Below are 18,824 nucleotides of genomic sequence, written 5' to 3'. Positions count from 1 at the left end.
ATGTTTCTGCTGTGAGTCAGATTTACGCTGCTTATGTCTCCACACTCAAAATTCAAATTCTGCCTTGGAAGGCCTGCCATGACCTGGACTTTGTCTCTTTTCTATGACCATAGCTTACACCATTTTAGGCACACTGATTGCCTTTGTGTTCCAGGAACACAATTAGCTGCTTACTGCCTATTCTCCTGAAAGAAAAATAAAACCTGCCAGGTATTTTTTTTTTTTTATCTTATTCAGTGTCTTTCTCTTTTTTTAATATTTTATTTTATTAATTACACTTTATTCACTTTGTATCCCCCCATAAGCCCTTCCCTCCTCCCCTCCTGGTCCTCCTTCCCTCCCTCCCCCTTCTTCATGCATGCCTTTCCCCAAGTTCACTGATGGGGGAGGTCCTCCTCTCCTTCCTTCTGATCTTGGAACCTGTTTGTGCCTAGAGCGGGTTTCCGGCATCGGCACCTACTCTGTCCCAGTGCTTGGTACTGGGCTCTCCTATTCTCAGGGCTAGCTTCTCCGAGAATTAAAGTCTGTTTAGACCAATGAATGTATCATCCAGTGGATTTTAAACCAGGCAATGACACTGTTCACTTAAGAAGTGAAGGTTTAACAGGACTGCTCCTCCCTTCGGGGGTGGGGAGACCAAAGAGCCAGTCATCGAGTTCCTGTTAGAAATAGTCCCTGTTCCCCTCACTTTGGGAAACCAATTGGTTACTGAGCTACCACAGGCTACATCTGAGTGGAGGTTCTAGGTTATATCCATACATGGTCCTTGGTTGAATGTCAGTCTCAGAAAAGACCCTGCGCCCAGATATATTTGGTCCTTGTGGAGCTCCTATCCTTTCCCCATCAGACTAACTCCCCTTCTTTCTTATGATTCCCTGTACTCTGCCAAAGGTTTGGTCATGAGTCTTTGCTTTGAAAACACTGCTAGTTAGAGTCTTTCAGATGCGCTCAGTAGACTCCTGTCATACGTTCAATGCACATCCCATCTGTCTTTGCAGCCAGTCCTGAAGATACCTGATAAAACAGGATCAGATGAATGGGGAGGAGGTCCCCCCCATCAGTGGACTTGGAAAGGGGCACGGTGGAGATGAGGGAGGGAGGGAGGGAGGGACTGGGAGGGAATGAGGGATCGGGACACGGCTGGGATACAGAGTTAATAAAATGTAACTGATAAAAAAAAATAAAAAAAAAAAAAGAAGTGAAGGTTTTAAAAATAAAAAAGAGGACAAGAGCCAAACACTCAACTGGAGTTGCTGACTTGGTAAAAAAAAGAGTGTGTCAAAGAGGTCACCCACTCATACAGATTAGGAGGAAGAGGTGGCACTGGCATGACTGAAGGATGGAGATAAAACCCTTCTTATTTTTAACCATGTTGAACAGGAGGCAGCAATGCTGAGAAGGCTGAGATTAGCATGCTCAGGAGATAGCTTGGACTGTGCTTGGATGAGATGGACAGATGGGATTCATCAGCTTCAGAAATATGAGTTCTCCATGGAGCAGTAAGGGGAATTATCAGGAGAAGAAGGCAGGCTAGGGGAGACAGCTCCAGAGGAGATAACTCCGTTAGTAAAGTGATTGCCATGTGTGATGGTTTAAATGACAATGTCCCTCACAGGCTCATTGTTTGAACACTTGGTCCTCAGTAGGTAGCGCTGTTTGTGGGTCCATTAGAAGATGTACCTAAAGGTTGGGGCATTTCTAGCCTCTCCCCACTTTCTGCTTACTCTCTCTGCTTCCTGTGTGCAGATAAAATATGCTCAGCCAACTTACTGCTCATGTTGCCATGCCATTATGGATGCTCTCTCTCAGGACCTGGTTTCAATACCTTGAACATACAACAAAAAGTCAAAGTGAGGTCACACTTATGATCTCAGCACTGGAGATCCCCGTGGCTCTTGAACAATCAGGCTAGTTGACTGACTGAGCCCCATGCCAATAAGAGACCCTTCTTCAAAAAGCAAGATGACCCCTGAGGAATGATAGCCATGGTTGACCTAAGGTCTCCATACACATGCACACATGCACACATGCAATGCACCCTCCTGCACAAGCATACATACACATAAGCGTGTGCTCTCTCTCTCTTTCTCTCTCAGATCATATTTTTAAAGAGTGGAAGACAAGGTCTGGTCAGGGAAGACAAAAATACAGCATAATCAAGTTTTTCTGAAACAGGCATAGGTTAAGCAAAGGTGGGTGCAAGATGTCAGATGTTGGAGCAAGGGTATTAAGGGATACATTTAGATGGTCCAGAGATGTTTGGGGGCACTATTAGCTGGAGTTAGGGTGTTATGGGCCACTTCTAGATGGAGTAAAAATGTTAGGGGCACTTTTAGTTGGAGGAAGGATGTTAGGGATCACTCTTAGATAAGATAAAGCAAGGATGTGAGGGAGTACTCTTACTTGGAAGAATGATTATAGGGAGCATCCTTAGATATAAAGAAGATATTAAGGAACATTCTTAGATGGAGATAGAGTTTCTTGTCACTGCACAGTGACTTTCTCATTACTGCTTAATCCATTTAAACACAGTGATTCTCAACTTGCGAGTTATTGACTTTTTTAGGAGTTTAATAACCTTTTCACGAAGGTCACCTAAGACCTTCAAAAAATACAGGTTTTTACATTATAATTCACACCAGTAGTGACAAAGATAATTTTGTGGCTGGAGGGCACCACAACATGAGGGACTGCACTAGAGGGTCACAGCATTAGGAGGGTTGAGACCACACTGGTTTAACGCCTTACAACAGAGTGCACTAGACTCCTCAGATGCCTACTCATGTTCCTTTGCTATTAATGTCTAAAACTTATTTCTGGGCTATAAATGTTGATGCTTAGTTCCATTTTATCTCTTGTGTCATTACTTAGTAAGTTCAGAGAAGAGTTCTGACAACCTTTGTTTCACCCCCACCCCACCCTCACAACTGTTACAAGTGGACAGCTTCTCTTCTTCCAAGGGACAACGTAGTGATGACATTTGAAATGCAGTCAGCTCTGATTTTGCAGTGAACTCTGATATTCGTTTCTGGGTAACTATGAGGAAAAAACGAAAAACAAAACCCGCACGACCCTACAGTCCCCCAGTTTGTCAAATGGGACTTGTTTGAATCTCCACTGAGCAGCCAAAGCTGGAAAGCTGGAAGTTAATGATGTAAATCGTCTTTCTCCTCACACATAGGAAATCCATGAGGCATGGCAAGTTACGTTTATGCGTTTATGTGTAGTGGAGACAATGTGTATTTGGAGCATGAATCCACCTGAAACCTTTCTTGGAAGCAATTGCTAGCTTTCTCTGAATTTCAAATTGATGTCCGAAGCCTCTCTGCAGGACTGTGTTTGTTTGCACAGGTCCTAATTGCTCTCGTATCTAAAGGGGCTCTGTCTTCTTCATGCCCAAGGCTGTGCCTGCTGGTGCCAGGAGAATTGTGGGGCTTGTCATCAGGAGCCCAAGTGATTGATGTTTTTCCATTTATTTTTTTTTCTCCATAATAAAAATAATATGTGCTGATTACAGAAGAATCGGGTCTGCACGAACATAAAGAAGAGAACCATAACGAATTCCTAGTTCCCGTGGCTCAAGGAAGAGCAGCATGAGCACATGGCTTGGCTTCCTTCCAAACACTGATCTGAAAAAGCCATTTGCCAAACTAAAGGGCATCAGGGTCTCCTTTCACATCCATGACCTCATGCTGTCCTCTTGCCAGTCCTCTGTGGTAGATGATGGTCCTCAGCCTCAAGTGACTCACAAAGGATTTGAGCCTCAGGAATTTTAGATTGCTTCCTGAGGATCATAGATGTGTGGCACCTCTTCTGGTTTTGGCAGCACTGGGATTTGAATGGAGGGCCCTGTACATGCTAAACAAGTACTCACCCAGTGAGCTACATTCCAGGCCAAAAATGCATATGGGTGTTTCTCACTCACCTGGTTCCATTTCAGCACCATTTTGTCAATATAACTTGTGTCAGTCACACATTGCAGGTCCCCAAACCAAGCGGCAATTCTCCCTTCACTTCTTTACCATCTCAGAGGCTAAAAAAGGCCAATAAAAGTCATGTTCTTCTCTTCCCTAGAGCGCCCTGGAGTACCTAGAAGGGCCTCCCAGTTCCCATCTGTCTGCCTTCCCAAACTCTGGAAAGCCTTGTCAGTGACTTAGCTGTAGTGTGCTTAGCCACAGCCCCGGCACCTCCTCTTCCTTCTGAATACATGTCAAGATTGCAGAAGTCAGCAACAAGCATTCCAGCTGGCAGGGTTCTGGAGTCACAGAGATGCCTGGCCATGTTCAAGCCTTCTCGTACTGAGCTCCTCCAGAACGATGCAATTATTCCTACAAGATTCAGGTTAGAAGGTAAAAAGTTTTATAAATGGGCTTATTTTATAACAGGTTTTAGATTCATAAAAACATGAAGAAGCTAATATAAAGTCTTCCCAGTTACCATGCATCCCATCCCCCCACTTAATTTCTTATATTGTCATCACATGCATATTCACTGTAATTTACATACATTAAATTAGGCTCAATCTTATTCCCGTTTCCTTAACTTTTATCCATTGTGGCTTTCCTGTCTCTCAGTCCTGCCAAGGAGCCTGCAGTGCATTTAACTGGCATGCCTCCTTGGGTTCTTTCTGGCTGGGGTAGTATCTCAGATTGTCCTGGTGTTTTATGACCCTTGACAGTTTTGAAGAGCCCTGGTTTGGGACATTGTAGGATGCATCTTTTAGGGGATGTATCTTACGATGGGACTGAGTTATGTAGGTGTGTGTGCGTGTGTTCACTTGTGGATATGTGTTTGTGTATGTTCATGTATGTAGAGGCCAGACGTCAACTTCAAATATCATTTCTCAAGATCCATCTACCTTGTTTATTTTATTTATTTATGTTTATTATATGTGTATGAGTGTTTTGCCTATATGTATCAAGTATAGAGACCAGAAGAGGGGGCTGTAACCCCTGGAACTAGAGTTACAGACGACTGTGGGCTACTTGCTATGTGGGAGCTGGTATTAGAACCCAGGCATATGCAAGAGAAGCAAGTACTCTTAACAGCTGGCTGAACCACCTCTCCACCCTCCATCTTTTTTTTTTTTTTTTTTTTTTTTTTTTTTGAGACAGGGCTTCTCACTAGCCTGGTTAAGTTAGATGGTCTGGCTGGTGCACTCCAGAAATTCTGGGGATAGAACTCATGTCCTTGTGCTTCACCTACTGAGCCATCTTCCCGACCTCAGAGTATAGGGTTTGAGGAGGAAGATGGCTCACACAAAGTGCTGTTCATATCATGTCATATCAGGAGCATCTTCCACCGACCTGGTGCATCCCTGCTGATGTTGGCCTTGATCATTGGGCTGAGGCAGAGCTCAGAGTGTTCTCTACTGTGAAGCTACTCTTTTATGCTTTATCTGCCTTTGACTCTTTTGAGGACGTCTTTGAGCTATGTTATTTTTAAATTGAACTGCTAATTTTCATATAGAGAAGGTACAAATGGATGAAGGGATGATGCTGTTTTCTTGGTTGAGTTTGAAGATGTAAGTCTGAACAAAGAGCATCTTGTTAATGGGTACATCACCACCACAGGACCCTGAAACAAGGAACCCCTAGATAGCCTGGGCCTGCTTTGATATAGTCCTTTGGTATTCAGGGATAAAAAAATGCTAAATGAGTTTCTGAGGCCTTGACCTTCACTTCTTTTCAGCTGAAGATGGCTTCTTCAACTTTTTTATCATTAGAATTTTTTTTTTTCTAAAGCTCATCACGAATCTATTTTGGCACATCCACCTGAGCCTCCTTTCTTAAGTCCCTGTGAGTATTGGTGGTAATTTTCCTTTGAAGAAATCATGGGGTGATATTTGGCTTTCTCTTGTCTTAACATTCTCACTGGTTTGTCTTCTCACTGGCAACTGAACCTTGACATTTTCGAATTATTAATGTGAACTTCTGATATTCACAGCAGTCATTACACAAACACACCACAGAGCCTAGACACTTGGATTCTTATGTCTTAGAATGAGTTCACACATTATGGTTTGTGAAGATCCTCTCCTGCATGGCCTCATTTAAGAGAGAGACACAGAAACAGAGAGACACTCTTGGGAAATTAGAGTCCATTCTTGCAGGAGATAATTTGCATTAGAAATCAAAGTATCTACTGTTTTGTTTTTTTTTTCCATGATGAGGCTGATATATATTTACTTTTTTTAAAAAAATGTGTTTATTTATTCACTTTACATCCTGATTGCAGCCTCCTCCTCCCATTCCTCCCCTTAACACACCCCTCCCCCCATTCTCTGGTCCTCTTCTCAGAGAACAGGATCCAAAGAGTCAGAGAGGGCCCTGATTCAATTGTTGGGGAGCCATGTGAAAACTAAGCTGCACATCTATTGCATATGTAGAGGGCCAAGGACTAATCCATCCATTTTTCTTTGGTTGGTGGTTCGGTCTCTTTAAGCCACATGGGCCCAAATTAGTTGACCCTATAGGTCTTCTGGTGGAGTCCTTGACCCTTTTGGCTCCTTCAGTCATTCCTCAAACTCTTCCATGTAATTCCCTGAGCTCTGTCTAATGTTTGATTGTGAGCCTCTGTATTCATTTCCATCAGCTGCTTGGTGAAGCCTCTCAGAGGAGCTATGCTAGGCTCCTGTCTGTAAGCACAGCAGAGCAACATTAATAGTATCAGGGATTGGTTTTCTCCATTGGATGGGTGTCAAGGCGTGCCATTCCCTCTATCTTTGTTCCTTCTTTGTCCTTTCACATCTTATCAGCAGGACAATTTTGGGTCAAAGGTCTTGTGGGTGGGTTGGTGTCCTTAACCCTCCACTGAAAGGCTTGACTGGCTACAGAAGGTGACCACTTCAGGCTCTATATCTCCTGCTGCTTGGAATCTCAGCAAGGGTGACCCCATAGACTTTCTGGGGCCTCCCGTATCTCAGGTGTCTGGCAAATCTCAAAGATGTCCCCCACTTATGATTGTGTCAGGTTTACCCAGGATCAAAGAAACTAGAAGTTTCTCCCCAGCATGAGCTGCCCACATTTCTTCTTTAGATAACAGTAAGTTTTCTCGATGCCCAAATACAGATTATGAAAAACAAACTGTATACAAACTGTGCATTTTATAAGGTCATATTTTCTGAATGTATGCATCATTCAAGACCTCCTTTTACGGTTTGTCAACAAGATAGCTACATAAAATACATCCTGATATCTCACAGCTGTGAGTAATTCATCCTGTCTACCCATGCCGCACAAATAAAAATTTTATTTGTATCATCTAAAAGAAATACTAGTGCATAAATACATAAGCAAAGCTCATAAGAAACAGCCTTCTGACCACAGATCCCATGGAGGGGATATTGTGCAACCAATTAAAAAGCTCAGAGATGGCTCCATTATTCCTGTACACAGATAGTAAACACTGTGCTCAGCAAATAATACAGTTATGCAACTTCTCCAGAGCCTTGCAAAATGTCTCACAAGCATTGGCCCACTCTGCCTTCAAATTCTCCTAGGAATATCTAGAAATAAAGTCTCTTTGTAGAGCACTCTGGAGCCAAAAGAGAGCTTCACTTTGGATTCAGAGTCTGGAAGATGTAAGTGAAAGGGGAGAGTGTTTAATATTGGGGGCGTTTGGCCCGCAGACAGTCAAATAGCTATTGTTCTCTGCCACCGAGAATGCCAAAGGAACTAGTCCTGAAGGCTGAGAAGTTTGTTCACATTGGGTTTGTTGGGCCTCAGCATGATCAAATCCAAGCTCCCCACCTACAGGCCTTCCTTATGCTCCCAAAGTCAAGGTATCTCTCCTGGCTTGACAATGGACCATGCACCATCTTCCATCTGTGGCAGAGGCTCATGTGGGCTGTAGAACATGTAAAACCTTGCCTCAAGCATCTGAAGCCCATGAGGAAGTCTTCCGGGCCTTTCTCTGCCGTGGCTGGAAGGTATGGAAAAACACTCTGGCTTCCTCTTGCTGGGTCATAGGGGATGTTAGCTATTTCCTTCTGTCCAGTTTACCAGGCTCTAGGACAACTAGCTTTAGTAATTTAGCAAATTGACTCATATTGATAGTTTAACTCAAAGCTGGCAGGGATAGCCTATAATTCAGCTGGTGTGTTTATATGGCAAGGACCCTAAGATGTCTGTGCCTACCTTCCTGATAGTAGTACTTGATTTCAGGGGCAGAGTCACTCTGGGCACTTGGCATGGCACTGCAGATGAGATCTGCAGATATTTTTCATGTACCCCCCAAAGTTAAGACTATTCCAAAAGTTCTCTCCTGGTTTCTCTCTCAAGAGCCTCAACTCCAGACACTCTCCTCTCAGCATTTTCTTTGCTCTTGTCTTTTTCTTGAGACAATGTTGAATTCACAGGAGAGATCCAAGCATAATACAGAGGATGCAAGGCTCTTCCCTTTGCCTTTTTTTTTTTTTTTCATAGCACGTGTGCTGTTCTCTGAACCAGTCTTACAGGCTGAGAGCTTTCCCTGATCACTAGCTTGGGACTGTAAGTTACTTCAAAAATTTTTGTCTAGATTCTAGAATATTTTGCATATGCATATGTTTCACTGGATAGTTTGGGGACAGGACTCCTGTAGAAACACAAAAAAATCATTTATGTTTATATTTATGTTTATTTTTAGTGTAGATATGTTTTTATGTACATGAGTGAATGGAGGCCAGTGGTCAAGATTGAGTCTCTTCTGCTATTTCTTTGCACAATATTGTTGTTGTTAAAACATTATGCTCTTGCTGAGCCCAGAACTCAGTGGTTGGTTAGACTAGCTGAGCAGTGAGCTCTCCGGATCGGTCTGTATCTGCCTGCCTCTCATACCTACAGCGGTTGTAGATGTATACTATCATAGCTTACTTTCATGTGGGTACTGACAATCTGGAGTCAGATCCCCACTCTTGCATGGCAGGCGCGTTCTAGGCTAGGCCATCTCCCAGTGCCCGTTTATGTTTCACATACTATTTAAACAGACAGCCCTGCAAACACTTTATCACATTCGGCATTAGAGTACCATGCATGCATCGTGACTGTGACATCACAGGAAGTCAGGCACAGAGTTTTACATTGATGGTGGCATCTCCAGTTTAAGAATGTTGCATTTGGGGTGGCTTCAGAAGTTGGATTTTCAGATTGAGGATGTTCAGCTCATGTTCATTCTATTGTCTCTGTGCCAAGTTGTCCATCATAGGGCATTTCTTTCTGGGTCCACATGTTAGACATAGGACTGACACTGCTGAGTCTTCTGGTGTGGAGTGTATTTAAAAGACCACAGTTTCCATATCACAGATAGAAAACACTAGCCTGAGGTGACAATAGGAGATGCTGGCCTGAGCAGACAGAATGGGCTTTCTGAATGGAAGCATCAAGTGCCTATAAGCAAGCCCAAGCAGAACTTACCCTGTGCATTTGTAAAGAAGAAAAATGAGGAGGAAGAAAAAGAGGAGACTATCGTCTCTCCCAACGACCAACAATGAGACCAAAAATCCATGGTGGCAAGCCCTCTCTAGGCCACCAGATAAAGACACAGGGATCCAGGATGCCAGGATGACCCCCAACAGCAAGGTGGACTCCTAGCACCTTCTATCCAGACAACCCCTTTCTTTCTCTCTAGCCAGCACTCCCTTCATGTCATCTTTCACACACAGAGCCATCACTGAGCATTTGTGTCATCTGAGCACTGTAGTAGTTTCTTTTCTTGCTGTGACCAAATACTTAACAAAACCAACTTAAGGAAGAAAGCGCTTAAGTTCACAGCTCAAGGGCATAGTTCATCATGGGGAGGAAGAAAGGAGTCTGAGGCTCTGGCCCCATTGCATCCACAGTGAGGAAGCAGATGTTGAATGTTGTTGCTCAGCTCACTTCTTTCTTTTTATTGCCTCTGGAACTCCAGCCATAGGAAAGTGTCACTGACTTTCGGGTGGGTCTTCCTTCCTATCTTAACTACATCAGAGGCTTCTCACCAGGATCTGCCTAGTAGTAATGAATATGAACCATCACAAACTCCTTTGCCCTCCTCCACTCATTGCCTGACCCATACCCATGTTCCTTTCTTTCTCTTTCCAACATGGCTGAGGTACCCAATTCGTTCCTCTGCCTCTGGACATATTTCTGACTTTTCACCCCATGTTACTCAACAACCAGGAGTTTAGAATGCTTGAGGCCAGCTTGAGAATGTTCTGGAAAGGCTACATGAGACAGTTAACGTTCCAGTAGTAATCCTTTTGTAACCTGACTGTAACTGCAGACTTCCACATCGAGAATGATAAAATGGTGTGGATTTAGAAGTATTAAGGGAATTGTAAAATGTCTAGGATTAAAATTTCAATACCGTTTGTGCCCCATAAATATAAAGTCTTTAGTAACTTGAAACTGTGCGATTATGACTCAGGTCTGAAAATCATGGGTTCTGGCTGAAGAAATGGGAATAACACGTGGGGGAATCTGGTGCCGTCCCTCACCTCCAGGCCCATGCTGTGGGCCCACCAAATAGCAAGCATGTGACCTCATAGGCGAACAAGTCCAGAGAAATCACCATGCTGGTTATGAAAATGATACACCCTCCAGAAGAGAAAAATGTTATTCTTTCCATCGGGTTTGCTTATGGAAATGGGGCTGAACTGAACCTGTGGCCCATCAGCCCCCATTGACAAGACCCCAAGAAACAAGAGCATAGGATCACTTTTCAAATGGCTTTATTTAAAAATAAATAAATGAATAAACCAATCTAGTCAGTCTGAACAGGCAAATTAATTTTATCTATAGAATGACTTACCAGAGCATATAAAATTAGACTTCCTAAGTGCCCAGAGGAAACCTAGAACCGTGTCTAACAGATTCACTGAGACTTAAGTAAATGGATTTAGTCTTAATACAGCGAAGGCCTTGGGACTTTTAAGAGAGTTGATCTTAAGTGTAGCACTAATTTATCATTTTCAAAAGTCACTGCATGCACTTTGCCTGCTAATTTAAGAACTGAATTATATAGTTTGTCTGAACTAATAATCCAACGTGGATTACAGAAAAATTCAATTTGTTGTCTTTAAGGTACAATATTTTAACGTTGAGATTGACAGAAAATTCATTCGTTTTTAATGCCTATGGTGATTTAATGGATTCTAGCGTTTCCCTGGACTCGCTCAACTTCCAAGTATTTTCACTGTGTCATTTTTGTAATAAGCTTCTGATGCCAAATTCTTCCACCAGAATGAAAACCCAGCTGCTTTTCTTTTGATCCAGGGATGACTTTATGGGACCAGCGAGGAGCTTATGAAGTGGCCAGAGCCTCCCTTCTGAGCAAGGACCTTGGGATCCCAGGAGGACAGAGCTACCAGGCAAAGGTCGGCTGTTTGTTTGTTTGTTTGTTTGTTTGTTTTTCTTTCTTCCTTCCCTTATTTCTTTTTTTTTTCTTTTCACCCTCAACTTTAAGATGGTTGAAGTTTCAGAACTGCGTTGAACAAACTGGTTCTCTGTTCATGTTTTGTCTTTACCCATTTCAGTGCAAACTTTGTTTCTTTGTAAGGAGAGCTCCGTTCTCACGGGAGTTAAAATGGGTCCAAATCTGGTGGAATAGCTCCGATGAAAAGCTCAGAAATGGCAGCATCTATCAAGATTAATTTGGGGATGAGGTGGAGAGATGGCTCATTAGTTAAAACCTGTTGCTGCTTTTACAGAATGACTGGGTCCAGCTCCTAGCACTCAAAATAGGTGGCTCACAACCATCTGTGACTCCAGTTGTGTGGCCTCTCTGGATAGCAGCCATGCAAACGGTGTACATTCATGCATGCACCCAAACATCCATAAGTATACAATAGTACCTTTATACAACAATAATAAAATTTAAAAAATTACCTGAGGGGCTGCTGAGAATGTAGCTTAGTGATGGATATTCATTCAGCTTACATGGAGCCCTGGGTTCAATTCCTAGCACTGAAAACTAATTTTCCAATCAAACACCAAAGATTACAATACCAGACATATATCTTCTGCATTCAGTTTACTTGAATGACAACTATTTTTCTGTATTCATGTCGATTTAATCAACATTTCCCCAATTTATTATTAATAAAAATGCTTTTATATACTTCTAAAATTCACCATGAGCTTTAAATACAGTTTAAACCTTGTTTACCTTTGACACATTTGATTTGGACCTTTGGTAATATAACATAAATAATTGGAATTTTGCCAATTAATACCTTGGTGAGTTTCATCTGCCAAGCAGACCTGACTTTGTTAAATTTCAAAATGCATAGCAACAGAAGATGATGGCATCCAAAGAAACCTGAGTCCTTCAGAGAAATCACTCTGATGGGTTTGTCTTGGTATTCTATGCAAGCATTTTTATATCATTTTTCATGATAGAAAACAGACTTTGAAAAACCAGTTGAGACTATAGAAATCCCATGTAGCTTTCCAAATGGTCACCGGGCTCCTCTGTGTGGGGACAGATGGGATGATTTATATCCTCCATTTATCTCCTGGAGCGCTTGCATTTGAAACTGTTTTAGGAGAAGTTAGTGGTTTGGCTAAAGGAGCCGAATGCTCAGTGTCTGTACATAGGGGGAAAAATTTGTATTATCGAGGTGGTCCCAAGTTGTATATATTGGAGGATGAGGAAGCATGTTGGCACTCACTAATGCTGTTTCCTAGGAGAAAAATATGAGAAACAAACAAAAAAAAAAAAAAAAAAGAAAGAAAAAAAAAACCTCTCACCATGCTATTGGTCAGTCATATTAAAAGATGATGGATACAAAAAAGAGAAGAATACTATTTGACAAAGAATGTATGCATACTAAAATATTTACAGGCACTGTAGCAGGATGGCTCAGTAAGTAAAGGTGCTTTCTTGACAAGCTTGATAATCTGAGCTTAATCTCCAGGTCCCACATGGTGGAAAGAGAGAACCAATTCTTTCAAGTTGTCTTTTTACCTCTAAACACACACACACACACACACACACACACACACACGGGGTGGAGGGAGGGCAGACAGACAAACAAGATTCTGGGTGGTGGAAGACATGATAGGGAGTTTTCCTGGGAAGATATTTGCCAGAATCAGTGTATAGAAGAATTTTAGCTCAACACTGAGGGTTTTTTTTTCTAGTGTAAATATATTCCATTGACTATTTTGGACATACTTGATCTAAAAAAAAATAAGTTTTTATGTCCTGATATGGTTCAGCAGAGGTACAGGTCTGACTGAGTATCCTGTGTTTTATGTGTCATCAGTCCATGGGGGAACTAGTGTGACAAGCTGCCAAGTTGCTGGCTCATACTAGTGTCAGCCAGTTCTATTTTGTTCTGGCTTCTGGCCTTGGTATCGTCTTTCGTGTTCATTGGCCATCTGGTAGATGCCATGAGGCATATATAAAGAGAAAGTGGCACATCACTGCTGACCAAGTTTCTTTGCTATGCATCACTAGAAACTAGGAACCACCATAGCTGTTTGGTACAGTTCCTAACTGCTATGGGATTCCACACCAGAAGTAGAGCCATAAGGGAGATGGGCTAAAGTAATTGCATTCAACTGACTCCATAGTACTGGCAGTATCTAAAAGAATAGGGACAATGGTAGGTTGGTGAGTTGGTGACAGCTTTCACAGTGTTTGATGCTACAGGGCTCATCTCAGCACACAGCTGTGAGATGAACTTTATGTGACCATAATTGCAACAATTTTCACATGTGGGTAACTGGCAAAATCCTGCATGAATGGGGTACATATAGATGGTCTATTAATGTGGTATAAATGGAATTCTCCATGCAATGGATACAACTATTTGATCTGGTTAGCGTCTGCAGTTATTTATCTGCAACAGTCAAGATCTGACTTTGCAACTGCATCAACGCTCCACTCAGTCTTTTCCCAGTAAAGTATTTGTAAAAGCTTACTGTGCCCATTATGTTTCTGGAACAGATTTCCAGTTTCCTGTCTCCTGCTTCCTTTGACTCTGCTGGGTTTTAGAAGTCCACCATATGCAGTGGGCATTGGGCATATAATCAACAAAGGAGGCAGTCAAGCCTTTGCCCCCTATGCCTTATATTCCAATGAGGGTCATGTAAATAAAATAAAATAAATCCATACTGTCATTCAGAAGGAAACAGTGCTCTTTTCTAAGGATTCATGGGGAGGTACATTGTGCTAGAAAGGCCAGGAAAGACCTTCTAAGAGATATAAGATTTTTAACTTTTCCATTGAGTTTCACAGAGCCTGGGTGTAAACAATTGATATTCAAGTAACAGGAAGGAGCAGAATTTATAAGCAGCACACTGTGCACAACAGGCATACACCATCTCTCACTTGGGTCGCCAGCAGGGAGAAATTCGGAACATCAAAAAGAAAAGGGGGGGAAGGCAGTGGAGACAATGGTCAGACTGGGGAGTATTACCAGGGAATGTCAGGTGGGCCTGCCAGTGTATTAGCAACGCTAAAGATACTTCCTGTGTCTGGGCCCTGGCCACTTAGAAAGCTGCCACCATGGGCATCCTCAAAGAGGAAGGATCAAAGAGGAAGGATTTGGTATGGTTTCCCCACATCATTAATTTGCCATGTTCACTGGCTCTTGGTCTGCGTGCATATTAGAACTGCCTGGAACATGTTATCAGTGATCTTTCCCCTTTGGCTTAGAGAAGACTCAAGAATCCTCCTTTTATATTCTTTGTATTTTTCAGTATAGCCATTGATACATTGCCCCCACTTGAGAAAATAGCCACATATGCATGCTCACATGTGCATCTGTAGTTAAATATGGTGCATCACATACAGAAAAGGGCATGGAAGGAGGAAGACTTGGAAAGGAGAGGTTTGGTGTGAAAGGGTAGGAAACAAGAGAAGTGACTCTCAGCCTGTGGGTTGTGACCCCTTGAAGGGTCAAATAACCATTTGCATATCAGATATTCTGCATATCAGATATTTACACTATGATTCATAACAGTTGCTAAATTATAGTTCTGAAGTAGCAACAGGCCAGAGTGAGTCCTGGGCATCCAGAGCTCTGTTGCACAGAGAAACCCTGTCTGGGAAAACTGAAAATAAATTAATAATAATTTTATGGTTTGGGGTCACTATAACATGGGGAACTGTATTAAAGGGTCACAACATGGAAAAACTGAGAACCCACTGTAAGAGAAGATAATGAGGAATTATACATGTATAAAAGAAGAATACATTTTAAATGCCTTTGGAGGAGTCTAATGAGAATACAAGCGTTAGAAGTTTGGAGGCGGTCTTGAGATTATATGCAGTGCTGAAGTGCTGGTCAATGAGACCAGTGACTTAGAGAGAGGTGCAAGGGGAACCTCTCCTTGTCTTTATATTTCTCTCTTATCAAAAGCTGCCACTTCTGGTGATGATTTGAAGGCGGGGGAATCTGTGGCCTTACTAGAGTTAGGAAGCTTCTGGCCTTCTATGGGTGAGCCAGTTGGCATCACCTGTGACATGGCATTATCTCCCTCCTCTTGGGGGCCTGGTAAGAATGAGCAGAGTAACTTTTAAAAAGCTGGGACACTGCTGTGGAAATATAAGGTGATACTGGGAGTTTGAAGTGTCTTTGGGGACCCATCTCCAATTTCATGTCTTGGAAAAGTGGAGCTGAAACCCAGGGAAGACATGAGCATGAGATGGTCTCAGTGGAACTCAGCTTCTGAATGCTCCAGGAAATGTCTAATTTCCAGCCTTCTCACATCACAAGGAAATTATGGAAATTGTACATGAAATGAAAAATAAGAGGCCAAAGGATTATAGGGGGGCCCAGAGCTTTCCTTAGCAGATGGTAGGTTTCAAATATCCAGTAATGACTCATTACAACAGTAGAGTCTGCTCAAACAGATAAACTTAACATTTCCCAAGTCCAGAAAACTGAGCTCAGTTCTTTGTCAAGTGGCTGCTCCCAACTAACTGTCCCTTCATAACCAGCCTTCTGAGAACAGTGGCTCACGTTCAATGTCTCTCCCTCTCCCATGCCTCCTCCTCTTGTGGGGATCAGTTTCTAATACTTCATCAGAACTGTCTTTCCAAAGTCTTAGGTGTCCTCTAAAGCCAGTGTGTGCCTTCCTTCTCTCTACTTATCTTAACTCTGACTTACACTCCTTCAAATGCCTTCTTTTGGATCTCAAACACACACACACACACACACACACACACACACACACACACACATTCTTTCTCTGTTCCCTTCATGATTAAATGTATGTGGAGGGGGCTTAAGTATGAAAGTCAGAGGGCAACTTTGGAGAGTTGTAACTCTCCTTTTACCATGGGATCTGAGATACAAGGTCAAGTGAGGCCTCTTCTGCTCTTGGGAAGTTCATGGACCGTGATAAGTTGGAATGAATACTTACCAATATGTGATTTTAAAGTTAACTTACTTTAGAATAGGTTGAGAACCAGTGAAAAATTGTAGAGGCAGCACAAGCATTCCCATGAAGCCTACATTTAGTTCCCCTGCCATTCACATTTATGCTGATATAATATGTTTATAACAATTAATGATAGTGTGTGTGTGTGTGTCCATAGCCTTTCTCAGCCTGGAAGCTTTTCTTGAGAGAGGGAGAAAGAAAGAGACAGACAGACAAGCAGAGAGGAGAGAGATGGAGACAGAGATACAGAGGTTAATTAAAAGAGCATATGAATTCTGAAAAGTATTTTGGGTTTAAAATTCTACTTTTAGCTGAAGAGCTTATTTCCCCCAAAATGATTTGACACACATTAGTGTAACTTTGGTAAAGTCACGAAGGATGAGGGTCTGACACCTTTGTTCTCCAAAGGTGTCATAACACACAACCAGTGAGGATGGTTCTTCACAGTTACTTGGTCAATAGTTTTGAGGGAAACATAGCTGTTTTTGTGTAATTAAAATTTCAAGTTCACTTTTTGGAAAGTGCTCTTATTCTTCCGAGAGAGAAATAGAGGTAGGGGAAATTTTCAAATCTACCACAAGAGAAAAGTTTGTCAAATCATGTTAAAAGCAACAACTAGGATGGGGATAGAGCTGTCCTAACATGCCTGAAGCCCTAGGTTTTGGTCCCTAGTAACAGGAAGGATAATTCTTTATACACAGGACCACTGGGTGGCTGCAACTCTTGTCAGTGTAGAAGGTTCATGTACTTATTACGTTTTGTCACTGTGATGAAATGCCATCACCAAAAGTGACTGAAGGTAGAAAGAGTTTCTTTTGGCTTTGATTTCAGAGGGCAGATTCATAATCGTGGGGAGGAATGGCAGTAGGAACTAGGAGCTGGCAGGTCACATCTTCAACCACACAGAAAACTGAACTGAAACTGGAGCGAGGCTATAAGCCTTCAAAACATGTCCCCAAGGATGTTCTTTCTCCAGCAAGACTACACTGCCTGAAGGTTCCATACCATCCTCAGACAGTCTAGGGACCAAGAGTCCAAATACTTAAGGCTGTGGAGGACATTATTTGTTCAAAGCACATGGCTCATGTGGAAAGATTTTTTTTAAACATTGATTTTATGTGCTTCTGACAACCTGACTTGTCATGACTGTATGAATAAAGAGAAACAATTAAACTATTTAAAATTAAAATGTATCCCTCTCTAACAAGGCAAATTGAACACAAATTAGAATTTTCTGGGTTATACTGAGACTTTTTAAGGGCCACGTATGTTGAAATCTCTCAGAGTTTCCATTGCTGCCTTAAGCTTTGCCTTTTTGGAGGCATCTTCAAGCCCACTGAGCATATACCTCAGACTCTGCATGTAAAAGAAATGCATTTTTTCCAAGATGCCATGTATTTATAGTAACCTCCTCTTGGAGATTTGGGGCAGTAAGAGGAAAAGTTGATTATAACACGTTCTACACCAAAAGATTGCTTTTGATACATTTCCAAATTTAAGTGTTCATATCTGAACAGTTTTAGATTTACCAAAGATGCAAATAGATTGCATAGTTACTTTACCTCTCGTGCTCTTCCCTTCTTGTTAACATCTGATATCACTGCACTCTGCATAGCTAATAATCTTCATCAATAGGTCATAGTCAACTGAATCCAACCTTATTCAGACTTCCTTAGCTCCTTCCCTAACATTCTTATTTCTTCCCAGAAGACTATTCTGGAGTCCACCTTCTGTTAGCCTCATTTCTTCCAAGATTCCACTTACCTGTCATCTTTTCTGAGGCGTGCTTGCTTTGGATGACCTTGACAGTCTCCAAGATAGGTCAAGGGATTCGTGATCTACAAGGTGCCTCAACTGGGATTGTCTAATGCTTTTCTCTGGGTAGGACTGAGCTTTGCAGTGAAGAACACATAGCAAAGTCTCACTCTTCCTACATCTTATCATGTCTACATTTGAGAACGATATAATGTTTGTGTTGACCATTGTCTGTTCAGCCTTCCTCACTGTCAAGTCCTTTCCTTTTCCTGTTACCCAGTACTATTAAGTCACTACACACCATCTGCTAAGGAGGGAAAAGGATACTGCCTTTTCTTGAGGGACAAGTAAGTACCTAGGTGATTTTCAAGTCTTGTGCTTGTGATATTTTTTTATTATTTTCCCTATCTTTCTCTGTAGTTGACCATTTGTTTATGACAATATGGATTTCATAGATATTTGTCATGTACTTCAGATTGTAATCCAATACACTGGCTTATTTCATTGTTTGAACTGATTCTGCTTTGGCCATTCAAATTTCTTTTAGTTGGTTTCTGTGTCTTAGAGACGTGTGTGTGTGTGTGTGTGTGTGTGTGTGTGTGTGTGTATGTGTGACCACACTTGTATATATTCTTGATAGATTTTAAAACATAAAATCCAAAATGCTAGGTCATGGCTGAGGCATGCCATATGTAGATATGGTCTATAAGTGTC

The 18,824-nt window shown here is 42.0% G+C and overlaps 1 protein-coding gene across 1 annotated transcript in view; it reads left to right on the top strand.

Annotated features, from left to right (window-relative positions):
• The window catches only part of Adam12 (ADAM metallopeptidase domain 12), a 319,335-nt gene that overhangs the window by 37,867 nt on the left and 262,644 nt on the right, over positions 1-18,824 (top strand). The window contains exon 2 of the mRNA XM_060381368.1: positions 11,235-11,335. Coding sequence (XP_060237351.1) covers positions 11,235-11,335 — 101 coding nt within the window. The remainder of the gene's footprint in view (positions 1-11,234; positions 11,336-18,824) is intronic.

Source organism: Meriones unguiculatus, chromosome 1, assembly GCF_030254825.1.
Source record: "Meriones unguiculatus strain TT.TT164.6M chromosome 1, Bangor_MerUng_6.1, whole genome shotgun sequence".
In the NCBI taxonomy this organism is placed as follows: Eukaryota; Metazoa; Chordata; class Mammalia; order Rodentia; family Muridae; genus Meriones; species Meriones unguiculatus.
The sequence above is the reverse complement of the archived record's forward strand: the minus strand, read 5'-3'. Positions and strand labels throughout refer to the sequence as shown.